The following is a 15,313-nucleotide window of genomic DNA, read 5'->3' as shown; positions in this document are numbered from 1 at the left end:
TTTATATTAGGAGTTCAGTAGACTTGTAGGTTGGCCTGGGAAACTAACCAATAATTTCTTTTTAAATCAGATAGTATATCTTAAACACCAGAAAACTCTCTCTATGAAGATTTATGGGAACATAACCTGTCTGTAAATTGGCATTTTTATAATAATCACATGTATCTACATTTGTATAATGGTAAAATATAACTACAAGAAAGCAGAAAAATAATCCTGAAAAGGAAAGATTTGGAGCTTATAGCAAAAATGATAAAGGGCATGTAGTTGACTGTGGAGTGAGCCAAAGTTACTGCCTTCAAGGGAGGTCTTTATAGGAAAAGGAAGATCCATGTGGAATAGGGGGTTCATGGTGTCTTCTGCTAACTCAAGGCATCTTTGAACTCACATATATAGAAGTCATCAGCTTAGAGGGTTTTTTTTTTTCTTTTTTAAAATATTTATTTATTCATTAGGCTGTGCCAGGTCTTAGTTGCGGCACATGGAATCTTCGTTGCCATGTGTGGGATCTTTAGTTGTGGCATGCGGGATCTAGTTCCCTGACCAGGGATCAAACCCAGTCCCATTGCATTGGGAGCGCAGAGTCTTAATCACTGGACCACCAGGGAAGTCCCCAGCTTAGAGTTTTGTTACTAAGGAAATGAATATCCCAACTCTGATCATTAACGATTCATACTGCTCTATATATTCTTCAAGGTGTATATCTTTCGTTCTTCAAGGTTGCAGAAGACAAAGTCACAAAATTATTCATATTATCACTATGTTTTTATTGATAACATCTTTGGAAAAATCATGCCATAAATACACCCTTCTAAACACTGAATAATCAAAGTTAATGAAGGTGTAATGGATATGATAAATTGGATTTCACACAGATTATAGGTTACTACTCTGAATAAATATCTGCTGTACTTGCCCTCTCCTTAAAGGAATGCAAAGTGCTAATTAGGTCATGATCAGGGATTACTTTTAGCTTTTTTCCTACTTTAATTTAGAAGAGTTCACTTTGTATTCCCCCCAAGTTGTTACTTGAATAAAACAGTCGTCTTCTAATTTTATGCTTAAAATAGAATTCCCTTTTAATGAAATAGTTCTGCCCCAACTCCACAAAAATTAGAGAAGATTTTAAATCTCACATGTTTTTCTTTGAAAGCTGTAGATTTCTGTCCCTTTTTATGAAAGTCGTAATATTTTCAGTTGTGGAAAACTTCTAAGATCCTCCAAGATTCCCAACCCTTGGGGTATACACTCCTTCACCCAATTATTCAAACACTAACCTAGGTGCTGCTGTGAGGGGATTTTGCAGATATAATGAAGGTCTCAAGTCAGTTGACTTTTAAATGAAGAGATTCTAATTTGTAGGCCTAACCTAATCAGGTGACACCTTAAAATAGAACAAGGCTCTACCTGGAGAAAGAGATTCAGAATGTGAAAGAAATTTGATGGGAGGAGATACCCCATTGCTGGCTTTGAAGATGGAGTGGGCTACATGGCAAAGAATGTGGGTGACATTTAGGAGCTGAGAGCCCTCTGACTGACAGCCAGCAAGGGAACAGGAACCCCAATTCAGCTTCAAGGAACTGAGCTCTGCCTCAAACCTAAGTGAGCCTGGAAGAGGGTCACATACGTCAGATGAGATTGCAGCCTCAACCAACACCTTGATTTCACCCTCCTGAGATCCTGAGCAGAGAACTCAACCATGCCACATACGGAACTGTGAGTGAAGAAGTGACTGTTGTTTTAAGCTGCTAACTTTGTGGTAATTTGTTACACAGCAACAGAAAATTAATATACCAGTGTTTGTTTTATGGGTGCAGGTAAAGCAGGAAAAAAATGCTTGAGCATCTCTACCTACATACAGGCTAGATTCCAAAGGCTTTACTGAGTATATTTCCTTTCAAATCTGTAGTGATATTATGCAAATCATTAATAGGACCTCTCCAGAATAGGAGGTTGTTGATGCATATTTGTTTTCATGCCTTGCTTGTTCATAGTCATGAAAGTTGATACTAAGTTGCAAGTTTATTCATATAGGATTAAGTAGTTACAGCTTTAACCCATGGCTCCTGCAGCGTTTGTAATTTGGTCTTGCGCACCTGTTACATTCCCCAAAAGTTTTCTCAAAAGGAGAAACACTCTGACAGCTGATCACCCCTGTTTGTTGGCCACCATTTCTCGCAAGATGTTAACAGCTCCTTGTATTGCATTTTTGGACATGACCTCCATGGCACTTGAAGCAGTGTATCAGTGAGTGTTGAACCACTCTTCTGCCTAGTGTCTCACAGCCTGTAATAGTGTGAGTTTGTGTGCATCTTGGTGGTGGGGACGTGATCTTCCTGCATCTACTTTCTCCATTTGTCCTACTCAGAGGAACTATGTTATCATGGGAAGATAGATTTGAAAGCTTGTAAATCTGCTTGAGGTCTAGCCTTTCTCCTTTGGTCCATTGTTGGTTTTGAATGACTTGAAGACACACTGATAAGATTCTCTAAGAAAATAAATGGTCAAATAAATGAAGAATGAATAAGTGAAGAGATGAATATATAAATAATAAATCTAGTTAAGAATTAAAATACAATCAATGGGGAGGTACTCTGGCACTGAGAAAAAATAGCATACTACAAGTTAGAAGACATGAGTTTGAGATGACTACTAGCTTTATTATACTGGAGAAGGCACTTAATCATCTCTAGGGCTCAACTTCCCCAACTGGAAAATGTGTTACATTGTACTAAATAGTCTTTAAATTATGCTTCACTTCTGAATCTAGGTTTTAAGCCAATTAAGAGGCTAAATAATGTCATATCCCAGGAAGCTTCTATTTGTTGTTTTTTTTAACATCTTTATTAGAGTAGAATTGCTTTACAATGGTCTGTCAGTTTCTGCTTTATAACAAAGTGAATCAGTTATACATATACATATGTCCCCATATCTCTTCCTTCTTGCATTTCCCTCCCTCCAACCCTCCCTATCCCAGCCCTCTAGTTAGTCACAAAGCACCGAGCTGATCTCCCTGTGCTATGCGGCTGCTTCCCACTAGCTATGTATTTTACATTTGGTAGTGTGTACATGTCCATGCAACTCTCTCACTTTGTCCCAGCTTACCCTTCCCCCTCCCCATATCCTCAAGTCCATTCTCTAGTACGTCCGCATCTATGTTCCCATCTTGCCCCTAGGTTCTTCTGACCATTATCATTTTTTTTTAAGATTCCATATATATGTGTTAGCATACAGTATTTGTTTCTTTCTTTGTGACTTATTTCACTCTGTATGATAGTCTCTAGGTCCATTCAGCCCACTACAAATAATTAGGTTTCATTCCTTTTTATGGCTAAGTAATATTCCATTGTATATATGTGCCACATCTTCTTTACCATTCATCTGTCGATGGACACTTATGTTGCTTCCATGTCCTGGCTATTGTAAATAGAGCTGCAATGAACATTTTGGTACATGACTCTCTTTGAATTATGGTTTTCTCAGTGTGCATGCCCAGTAGTGGGATTGCTGGGTCATATGGTAATTCTATCTTTAGCTTTTTAAGGAAAATCCATACTGTTCTCCATAGGGGCTATATCAATTTACATTCCCACCAACAGTGCAAGAGGGTCCCCTTTTCTCCACACCCTCTCCAGCATTGTTTCTAGATTTTTTAATGATGGACATTCTGACCGGTGTGAGATGATATCTCATTGTAGTTTTGATATGCATTTCTCTAATGATTAATGATGTTGACCATTCTTTCATGTGTTTGTTGGCCATCTGTATACCTTCTCTGTTGAAATGTCTATTTAGGTCTTCTGCCCATTTGTGTATTGGGTTGTTTGTTATTTTGATATTGAGCTGCATGAGTTGCTTGTATGTTTTGGAGATTAATCCTTTGTCAGTTGCTTCATTTGCAAATATTTTCTCCCACTCTGAGGGTTGTCTTTTCGTCTTGTTTATGGTTTCCTTTACTGTGCAAAAGCTTTTAAGTTTCATTAGGTCCCATTTGTTTATTTTTGTTTTTCTTTCCATTTCTCTAGGAGGTGGATCAAAAAGGATCTTGCTGTGATTTATGTCATAGAGTGTTCTGCCTATGTTTTCCTCTAAGATTTGATGGTGTCTGGCCTTACATTTAGGTCATTAATCCATTTTGAGTTTATTTCTGTATATGGTGTTAGGGACTGTTCTAATTTCATTCTTTTACATGTAGCTGTCCAGTATTCCCAGCACCACTTATTGAAAAGGCTGTCTTTAATCCATTGCATATTCTTGCCTCCTTTATCAAAGATAAGGTGACCCTATGTGTGTGGCTTTATCTCTGGGTTTTCTATCCCGTTCCATTGATCTATATTTCTGTTTCTCTGCAGGTGCCATACTGTCTTGTTACTGTAGCTTTGTAGTATAGTGTGAAGTCACGGAGCCAGGTTCCTTCAGCTCCATTTTGCTTTCCCAAGATTGCTTTGGCTATTCGGGGTCTTTTGTGTTTCCATACAAATTGTGAAATTTTTTGTTCTAGTTCTGTGAAAATTGCCAGTGGTAGTTTGATAGGGATTGCATTGAATCTGTAGATTGCTTTGGGTAGTAAAGTCATTTTCACAATGTTGATTCTTCCAATCCAAGAACATGGTATATCTCTCCATCTATTTGTATCATCTTTAATTTCTTTCATCTGTGTCTTATAATTTTCTGCATACAGGTCTTTTGTCTCCTTAGGTAGGTTTATTCCTAGATATTTTATTCTTTTTGTTGCAATGGTAAATGGGAGTGTTTTCTTAATTTCAGTTTCAGATTTTTCATCATTAGTGCATAGGAATGCAAGACATTTCTGTGCATTAATTTTGTATCCTGCTACTTTACCAAATTCATTGATTAGCTCTAGTACTTTTCTGGTAGCATCTTTAGGATTCTCTATGTATAGTATCACGTCATCTGCAGACAGTGACAACTTTACTTCTTCTTTTCCGATTTGGATTCCTTTTATTTCTTTTTCTTCTCTGATTGCTGTGGCTAAAACTCCCAAAACGATGTTGAATAATAGTGCTGAGAGTGGGCAACCTGGTCTTATTCCTGATCTTAGTGGAAATACTTTCAGTTTTCCACCATTGAGGACGATGTTGGCTGTGGGTTTTATGGCCATATAAAGGCCATATATGGCCTTTACGATGTTGAGGAAAGTTTCCTCTATGCCTACTTTCTGGAGAGTTTTTAACATAAATGGGTGTTGAATTTTGTTGAAAGCTTTCTCTGCATCTATTGAGATGATCATATGGTTTTTCTCCTTCAATTTGTTAATATGGTGTATCACGTTGATTGATTTGCATATATTGAAGAACCCTTGCATTCCTGGGATAAACCCATCTTGCTCATGGTGTATGAACCTTTTACTGTGCCTTTGGATTCTGTTTGCTAGTATTTTGCTGAGGATTTTTGCATCTATGTTCATCAGTGATATTGGCCTGTAGTTTTCTTTCTTTGTGACATCTTTGCCTGGTTTTGGTATCAGGGTGATGGTGGCCTTGCAGAATGAATTTGGGAGTGTTGCTCCATCTGCCATATGTTGGAAGAGTTTGAGAAGGATAGGTGTTAGCTCTTCTCTAAATGTTTGATAGAATTCGCCTATGAACCATCTGGTCCTGGGCTTTTGTTTGTTGGAATATTTTTCATCACAGTCTCAACTTCAGTGCTTGTGATTGGTCTTTTCATATTTTCTATTTTTTCCTGGTTCAGTCTTGGAAGGTTGTGCATTTCTAAGAATTTGTCCATTTCTTCCAGGTTGTCCATTTTACTGGCATCGAGTTGCTTGTAGTAATCTCTCATGATCCTTTGTATTTCTGCAGTGTCAGTTGTTACTTCTCCTTTTTCATTTCTAATTCTATTGATTTGAGTCTTCTCCCTTTTTTTTTTTATTTTTTTATTTTTTTAAACATCTTTATTGGGGTATAATTGCTTTACAATGGTGTGTTAGTTTCTGCTTTATAACAAAGTGAATCAGTTATACATATACATATGTTCCCATATGTCTTCCCTCTTGCGTCTCCCTCCCTCCCACTCTCCCTATCCCACCCCTCCAGGCTGTCACAAAGCACCGAGCTAATATCCCTGTGCCTTGCGGCTGCTTCCCCCTAACTATCTACCTTACTACGTTTTTTAGTGTGTATATGTCCATGACTCTCTCTCGCCCTGTCAAAGCTCACCCCTCCCCCTCCCCATATCCTCAAGTCTGTTCTCCAGTAGGTCTGCGTCTTTATTCCTGTCTTACCCCTAGGTTCTTCATGACATTTTTTTCCCCCTTCAATTCCATATATATGTGTTAGCATACGGTATTTGTCTTTTTCTTTCTGACTTACTTCACTCTGTATGACAGACTCTAGGTCTATCCATCTCATTACAAATAGCTCAATTTCATTTCTTTTTAAGGCTGAGTAATATTCCATTGTATATATGTGCCACATTTTCTTTATCCATTCATCCGATGATGGGCGCTTAGGTTGTTTCCATCTCCGGGCTATTGTAAATAGAGCTGCAATGAACATTTTGGTACATGACTCTTTTTGAATTTTGGTTTTCTCAGGGTATATGCCCAGTAGTGGGATTGCTGGGTCATATGGTAATTCTATTTGTAGTTTTTTAAGGAACCTCCATACTGCTCTCCATAGTGGCTGAACCAATTCACATTCCCACCAGCAGTGCAAGAGTGTTCCCTTTTCTCCACACCCTCTCCAGCATTTATTGTTTCTAGATTTTTTGATGATGGCCATTCTGACTGGTGTGAGATGATATCTCATTGTAGTTTTGATTTGCATTTCTCTAATGATTAATGATGTTGACCATTCTTTCATGTGTTTGTTGGCATTCTGTATATCTTCTTTGGAGAAATGTCTATTTAGGTCTTCTGCCCATTTTTGGATTGGGTTGTTTGTTTTTTTGTTATTGAGCTGCATGAGCTGCTTGTAAATTTTGGAGATTAATCCTTTGTCAGTTGCTTCATTTGCAAATATTTTCTCCCATTCTGAGGGTTGTCTTTTGGTCTTGATTATGGTTTCCTTTGCTGTGCAAAAGCTTTGAAGTTTCATTAGGTCCCATTTGTTTATTTTTGTTTTTATTTCCATTACTCTAGGAGGTGGGTCAGAAAGGATCTTGCTGTGATTTATGTCATAGAGTGTTCTGCCTATGTTTTCCTCTAAGAGTTTGATAGTTTCTGGCCTTACATTTAGGTCTTTAATCCATTTTGAGCTTATTTTTGTGTATGGTGTTAGGGAGTCATCTAATCTCATACTTTTACATGTACCTGTCCAGTTTTCCCAGCACCATTTATTGAAGAGGCTGTCCTTTCTCCACTGTACATTCCTGCCACCTTTATCAAAGATAAGGTGACCATATGTGCGTGGGTTTATCTCTGGGCTTTCTATCCTGTTCCATTGATCTATCTTTCTGTTTTTGTGCCAGTACCATACTGTCTTGATTACTGTAGCTTTGTAGTATAGTCTGAAGTCAGGGAGCCTGATGCCTCCAGCTCCTTTTCTTGTTCTCAAGATTGCTTTGGCTATTTGGGGTCTTTTGTGTTTCCATACAAATTGCGAAATTTTTTGTTCTAGTTCTGTGAAAAATGCCAGTGGTAGTTTGATAGGGATTGCATTGAATCTGTAGATTGCTTTGGGTAGTAGAGTCATTTTCACAATGTTGATTCTTCCAATCCAAGAACATGGTATATCTCTCCATCTATTTGTATCATCTTTAATTTCTTTCATCAGTGTCTTATAATTTTCTGCATACAGGTCTTTCGTCTCCTTAGGTAGGTTTATTCCTAGATATTTTATTCTTTTTGTTGCAATGGTAAATGGGAGTGTTTTCTTGATTTCACTTTCAGATTTTTCATCATTAGTATATAGGAATGCCAGAGATTTCTGTGCATTAACTTTGTATCCTGCTACTTTACCAAATTCATTGATTAGCTCTAGTAGTTTTCTGGTAGTATCTTTAGGATTCTCTATGTATAGTATCATGTCATCTGCAAACAGTGACAGCTTTACTTCTTCTTTTCCGATTTGGATTCCTTTTATTTCCTTTTCTTCTCTGATTGCTGTGGCTAAAACTTCCAAAACTATGTTGAATAAGAGTGGTGAGAGTGGGCAACCTTGTCTTTTTCCTGATCTTAGTGGAAATGCTTTCAGTTTTTCACCATTGAGGATGATGTTTGCTGTGGGCTTGTCATATATGGCCTTTATTATGTTGAGGAAAGTTCCCTCTATGCCTACTTTCTGCAGGGTTTTTATCATAAATGGGTGTTGAATTTTGTCGAAAGCTTTCTCTGCATCTATTGAGATGATCATATGGTTTTTCTCCTTCAATTTGTTAATATGGTTTATCACATTGATAGATTTGCGTATATTGAAGAATCCTTGCATTCCTGGAATAAACCCCACTTGATCATGGTGTATGATCCTTTTAATGTGCTGTTGGATTCTGTTTGCTAGTATTTTGTTGAGGATTTTTGCATCTATGTTCATCAGTGATATTGGCCTGTAGTTTTCTTTCTTTGTGACATCCTTGTCTGGTTTTGGTATCAAGGTGATGGTGGCCTCGTAGAAGGAATTTGGGAGTGTTCCTCCCTCTGCTATATTTTGGAAGAGTTTGAGAAGGATAGGTGTTAGCTCTTCTCTAAACGTTTGATAGAATTCACCTGTGAAGCCATCTGGTCCTGGGCTTTTGTTTGTTGGAAGATTTTTAATCACAGTTTCAATTTCAGTGCTTGTGATTGGTCTGTTCATATTTTCTATTTCTTCCTGATTCAGTCTTGGCAGGTTGTGCATTTCTAAGAATTTGTCCATTTCTTCCAGATTGTCCATTTTATTGGCATAGAGTTCCTTGTAGTAATCTCTCATGATTTTTTTTATTTCTGCAGTGTCAGTTGTTACTTCTCCTTTTTCATTTCTAATTCTATTGATTTGAGTCTTCTCCCTTTTTTTCTTGATGAGTCTGGCTAGTGGTTCATCTATTTTGTTTATCTTCTCAAAGAACCAGCTTTTAGTTTTATTGATCTTTGCTATCGTTTCCTTCATTTCTTTTTCATTTATTTCTGATCTGATTTTTATGATTTCTTTCCTTCTGCTAGCTTTGGGGTTTTTTTGTTCTTCTTTCTCTAATTGCTTGAGGTGCAAGGTTAGGTTGTTTATTCGAGATGTTTCCTGCTTCTTAAGGTGGGCTTGTATTGCTATAAACTTCCCCCTTAGAACTGCTTTTGCTGCATCCCATAGGTTTTGGGTCATCATTTCTCCATTGTCATTTGTTTCTAGGTATTTTTTGACTTCCTCTTTGATTTCTTCAGTGATCACTTGGTTATTAAGTAGTGTATTGTTTAGCCTCCATGTGTTTGTATTTTTTACAGATCTTTTCCTGTAATTGATATCTAGTCTCATGGAGTTGTGGTCAGAAAAGATACTTGATACAATTTCAATTTTCTTAAATTTACCAAGGCTTGATTTGTGACCCAAGATATGATCTATCCTGGAGAATGTTCCATGAACACTTGAGAAGAAAGTGTATTCTGTTGTTTTTGGATGGAGTGTCCTATAAATATCAATTAAGTCCATCTTATTTAATGTATCGTTTAAAGCTTGTGTTTCCTTATTTATTTTCATTTTGGATGATCTGTCCATGGGTGAAAGTGGGGTGTTAAAGTCCCCTACTATGAATGTGTTACTGTCGATCTCCCCTTTTATGGCTGTATTTGCCTTATGTATTGAGGTGCTCCTATGTTGGGTGCATAAATATTTACAATTGTTATATCTTCTTCTTGGATCGATCCCTTGATCATTATGTAGTGTCCTTCTTTGTCTCTTGTAATAGTCCTTATTTTAAAGTCTATTTTGTCTGATATGAGAATTGCTACTCCAGCTTTCTTTTGGTTTCCATTTGCATGGAATATCTTTTTCCATCCCTTTATTTTCAGTCTGTATGTGTCTCTAGGTCTGAAGTGGGTCTCTTGTAGACAGCATATATAAGGGTCTTGTTTTTGTATCCATTCAGCCAATCTGTGTCTTTTGGTGGGAGCATTTAGTCCATTTACATTTAAGGTAATTATTGATATGTATGTTCCTATTCCCATTTTCTATATTGTTTTGGGTTCGTTATTATAGGTCTTTTCCTTCTCTTGTGTTCCTTGTCTAGAGAAGTTCCTTTAGCATTTGTTGTAAAGCTGGTTTGGTGGTGCTGAACTCTCTCAGCTTTTGCTTGTCTGTAAAGGTTTTAATTTCTCCATCAAATCTGAATGAGATCCTTGCTGGGTAGAGTAGTCTTGGTTGCAGGTTTTTCTCCTTCATCACTTTCAGTATGTCCTGCCACGCCCTTCTGGCTTGTAGGGTTTCTGCTGAGAGATCAGCTGTTAACCTTATGGGGATTCCCTTGTGTGTTATTTGTTGTTTTTCCCTTGCTGCTTTTAATATGCTTTCTTTGTATTTAATTTTTGACAGTTTGATTAATATGTGTCTTAGCGTATTTCTCCTTGTATTTATCCTGTATGGAACTCTCTGTGCTTCCTGGACTTGATTAACTATTTCCTTTCCCATATTAGGGAAGTTTTCAACTATAATCTCTTCAAATATTTTCTCAGTCCCTTTCTTTTTCTCTTCTTCTTCTGGAACCCCTATAATTCGAATGTTGGTGCGTTTAATGTTGTCCCAGAGGTCTCTGAGACTGTCCTCAGTTCTTTTCATTCTTTTTTCTTTATTCTGCTCTGCAGTAGTTATTTCCACTATTTTATCTTCCAGGTCACTTATCCGTTCTTCTGCCTCAGTTATTCTGTTATTGATCCCATCTAGAGTACTTTTAATTTCATTTATTGCGTTGTTCATCGTTGCTTGTTTCATCTTTATTTCTTCTAGGTCCTTGTTAACTGTTTCTTGCATTTTGTCCATTCTACTTCCAAGATTTCGGATCATCCTTACTATCATTATTCTGAATTCTTTTTCAGGTAGACTGCCTATTTCCTCTTCATTTGTTAGGTCTGGTGCATTTTTATCTTGCTCCTTCATCTGCTGTGTGTTTTTCTGTCTTCTCATTTTGCTTATCTTACTGTGTTTGGGGTCTCCTTTTTGCAGGCTGCACGTTCGTAGTTCCCGTTGTTTTTGATGTTTGTCTCCAGTGGCTAAGGTTGTTTCAGTGGGTTGTGTAGGCTTCCTGGTGGAGGGGACTAGTGCCTGTGTTGTGGTGGATGAGGCTGGATCTTGTCCCTCTAGTGGGCAGGTTCACATCTGGTGGTGTGTTTTGGGGTGTCTGTGGCCTTATTATGATTTTAGGCAGCCTCTCTGCTAATGGGTGGGGTTGTGTTCCTGTTTTGCTAGTTGTTTGGCATAGGTTGTCTAGCACTGTGGATTGCTGGTCGTTGAGTGAAGCTCGGTGCTGGTGTTAAGATGGAGGTCACTGGGAGATTTCCGCCGTTTAATATTATGTGGAGCTGGGAGGTCTCTTGTTGACCAGTGTCCTGAAGTTGGCTCTCCTACCTCAGAGGCAGAGCCCTGACTCCTGGCTGGAGCACCAAGAGCCTTTCATCCACACGGCTCAGAATAAAAGGGAGAAAAAGTAGAGAGAATTAGTAGAAGTATGAGGAAAGAAAGAAGGAAAGGAGGAAAGGAAGGAAGGAAGAAAGAAGCAAAGAAGGAAAGACAGGAGGGAGGGAGAGAGGGAGGAAGGAAGGAAGGAAGGAGGGAAAGAAGGAAAAAAGACAGAAAGAAAGAAGATACAGTAAAAATAAAATAAAGTATAATATAGTTATTGAATTAAAAAATATTTAGAAAAAAAAAAAAGGGACGGATAGAACCTTAGGACAAATGTTGGAAGCAAAGCTATACAGAGAAAATCTTACACAGAAGCATACACATACACCTTCACAAAAAGAGGTAAAGGGGGAAAAATCATAAATCTTGCTCTCAGAGACCACCTCCTCAATTTGGGGTGATTCGTTGTCTAAAGGAGGGAAGGAAGGAAAGAAAGAAAGAACGAAGATAAAGTATAATAAAGTTATTACAAATAAAATTAATTATTGAGAAAAAAAATTTTTTTTTTAAAAACCATGGACGGATAGAGCCCTAGGACAAATGGTGGAAGCAAGAGTATACAGACAAGATCTCACACAGAAGCATACACGTACACATTCACAAAAAGAGGAAAAGGGAAAAAAATCATAGATCTCGCTCCTAAATTCCACCTCTTCAATTTGGGATCATTTCTTGTCTATTCAGGTATTCCATAGATGCAGGGTATATCAAGTTGATTGTGGAGCTTTAATCCGCTGCTTCTGAGGCTGCTGGGAGAGATTTCCCTTTCTCTTCTTTGTTCTCACAGCTCACAGGAGCTCAGCTTTGGATTTGGCCCTGCCTCTGCGTGTAGGTCGCTGGAGGGCGTCTGTTTTTTGCTCAGACAGGACGGGGTTAAAGGAGCCGCTGATTCGGGGGCTCTGGCTCACTCAGGCCGGGGTTGGGGGGCGGAAGGAGGGGCACTGCGTGCGGGGCGGGCCTGCGGCGGCAGAGGCGGCGTGATGTTGCGGCAGAGACCGGCGTGACGTTGCACCAGCCTGAGGTCCGCCGTTCGTTCTCCCGGGGAAGTTGTCCCTGGTTCCCGGGAACCTGGCAGTGGCGGGCTGCACAGGGTCCGCGGAAGAGGGGTGTGGAGAGTGACCTGTGCTCGCACACAGGCCCCTTGGTGGCGGCAGCAGCAGCCCCAGCGTCTCCTGCCCGTCTCTGGGGTCCGCGCTTTCAGCCGCGGCTCGCGCCCGTCTCTGGGGTTCGCGCTTTTAGCCGCGGCTCGCGCCCGTCTCTGGAGTTCCTTTAAGCAGCGCTCTTAAACCCCTCTCCTCGCGCACCAGGAAACAAAGAGGGAAGAAAAAGTCTCTTGCCTCTTCGGCAGGTGCAGGCTTTTCCCCGAACTCCCTCCCGGCTAGTCGTGGTGCACTAACCCCTTCAGGCTATGTTCAAGCCGCCAACCCCAGTCCTCTCCCTGCGCTCAGTCCAAAACCGAAACCCGAGCCCCAGCTCGCAGCCCCGCCCGCCCCGGCGGGTGAGCAGACAAGCCTCTCGGGCTGGTGAGTGCCGGTCGGCACCGATCCTCTGTGCGGGAATCTCCCCGCCTTGCCCTCCGCACCCTGTTGCTGTGCTCTCCTCCGCGGTACCGAAGCTTCCCCCTCCGCCTCCCGCAGTCTCCGCCCGCGTAGGGGCTTCCTAGTGTGTGGAAACTTTTCCTCCTTCACAGCTCCCTCCCACTGGTGCAGGTTCCGTCCTTATTCTTTTGTCTCTGTTTTTTCTTTTTTTCTTTTGCCCTACCCAGGTACGTGGGGAGTTTCTTGCCTTTTGGGAGGTCTGAGGTCTTCTGCCAGCCTTCAGTAGGTGTTCTGTAGGAGTTGTTCCACGTGTAGATGTATTTCTGGTGTATCCGTGGGGAGGAAGGCGATCTCCGCGTCTTACTCTTCCGCCATCTTCCCAACTCCCTTCCCTTTTTTTTCTTGATAAGCCTGGCTAATGGTTTATCAATTTTATCTTCTCAAAAAACCAGCTTTTAGTTTTATTAATCATTGCTATCGTTTCCTTCATTTCTTTTTCATTTATCTCTGATCTGATCTTGATGATTTCTTCCTTCTGCTAACTTTGAGGTTTTTTTGTTCTTCTCTCTCAAATTCCTTTAGGTGTAAGCTTAGTTTATTTGAGATGCTTCTTGTTTCTTAAGATAGGCTTGTATAGCTATAAACTTCCCTCTAAGAACTGCTTTTGCTGCATCCCATAGGTTTTGGGTCATTGTGTTTTCATTGTCACTTGTTTCTAGGTATTTTTTGATTTCCTCTTTGATTTCTTCAGTGATCTCTTGGTTATTAGGTAGTGTGTTGTTTAGCCTCCATGTGTTTGTATTTCTTACAGATTTTTTCCTGTAATTGATATCTACTCTCATAGCATTGTGGTCAGAAAGGATAGTTGATACGATTTCAATTTTCTTAAATTTACCAAGGCTTGATTTGTGACCCAAGATGATCTATCCTGGAGAATGTTCCATGAGCACTTGAGAAGAATGTGTATTCTGTTGTTTTTGGATGGAATGACCTATAAATATCAATTAAGTCCATCTTGTTTAATGGATCTTTTAAAGCTTGTGTTTCCTTATTTATTTTCATTATGGATGATCTTTCCATTGGGGAAAGTGGGGTGTTAAAGTCCCCTGGTATGATTGCGTTACTGTCAATTTCCCCTTTCATGTCTGTTAGTATTTGCCTTATGTATTGAGGTGCTCCTATGTTGGGTGCATAAATATTTACAATTGTTATATCTTCTTCTTGGATTGATCCCTTAATCATGCTGTAGTGTCCTTCTTTGTGTCTTGTCATAGTCTTTCTTTTAAAGTCTATTTTGTCTGGTATGAGAATTGCTACTCCAGGTTTCTTTTGATTTCCATTTGCATGGAATATCTTTTTCCATCCCCTCACTTTCAGTCTGTATGTGTCCCTAGGTCTGAAGTGGGTCTCTTGTAGACAGCATATATATGAGTCATGTTTTTGTATCCATTCAGCCAGTCTATGTCTTTTGGTTGGAGCAATTAATCCATTTACATTTAAGGTAATTATTGATATGTATGTTCCTATTACCATTTTCTTAATTGTTTTGGGTTTATCATTGTAGGTCTTTTCCTTCTCTTGTGTTTCCTGTCTAGAGAAGTTCCTTCAGCATTTGTTGTAAAGCTGGTTTGGTGGTGCTGAATTCTCTTACCTTTTGCTTCTCTGTAAATGTTTTAATTTGTCCGTCAAAACTGAATGAGATCCTTGCTGGGTAGAGTAATCTTGGTTGTAGGTTTTTCCCCTTCATCACTTTAAATATGTTCTGCTACTCCCTTTGGGCTTGCAGAGTTTCTGCTGAAAGACCAGCTGTTAACCTTATGGGGCTTCCTTTGTGTGTTATTTGTTGTTTTTACCTTGCTGCGTTTACTATTTGGTCTTTGTATTTAATTTTTGATAGTTTGATTAATATGTGTCATGGCATGTTTTTCCTTGGATTTATCCTGTATGGGACTCTGTGTGGTTCCTGGACTTGCTTAAGTATTTTCTTTCCCGTATTAGGTGAAGTTTTAAACTATAATCTCTTCAAATATTTTCTCAGTACCTTTCTTTTTCTCTTCTTCTTCCTGGGTCCCCTGTAATTCAAATGTTGGTGTGTTTAATGTTGTCCCATAGGTCTTTGGGACTGTCCTAAATTCTTTTCATTATTTTTTCTTTATTATGCTCTGCAGTCGTTATTTCCACTATTTTATCTTCCAGGTCATTTATCCGTTCTTCTGCTTCAGTTATTCTGCCATTGAT

The 15,313-nt window shown here is 39.3% G+C and overlaps 1 protein-coding gene across 12 annotated transcripts in view; it reads left to right on the top strand.

Annotated features, from left to right (window-relative positions):
• The window catches only part of TMPRSS11A (transmembrane serine protease 11A), a 59,133-nt gene that overhangs the window by 8,654 nt on the left and 35,166 nt on the right, over window positions 1–15,313 (top strand). For 4 of the 12 annotated variants that reach the window (XM_089906058.1, XM_089906055.1, XM_089906065.1 and 1 more), the window contains one exon: window positions 1,517–1,716. The exons of the other annotated variants lie outside the window; for them this stretch is intronic. Coding sequence is in view for 1 of the 4 variants with exons in the window: in XM_089906055.1 (XP_089762181.1) it covers window positions 1,700–1,716 (17 nt within the window). In the remaining 3 variants the exon portion in view is untranslated. Of the gene's footprint in view, window positions 1–1,516; window positions 1,717–15,313 lie in introns of those variants that run through there. 12 annotated transcript variants of the gene reach the window in all.

Source organism: Delphinapterus leucas, unplaced genomic scaffold (assembly GCF_059928025.1).
Source record: "Delphinapterus leucas isolate spDelLeu-1000000601 "Yukka" unplaced genomic scaffold, BTC_Dleu_Yukka2 spDelLeu_asBTCV2_sq60, whole genome shotgun sequence".
Taxonomy (NCBI): domain Eukaryota; kingdom Metazoa; phylum Chordata; class Mammalia; order Artiodactyla; family Monodontidae; genus Delphinapterus; species Delphinapterus leucas.
The sequence above is the reverse complement of the archived record's forward strand: the minus strand, read 5'-3'. Positions and strand labels throughout refer to the sequence as shown.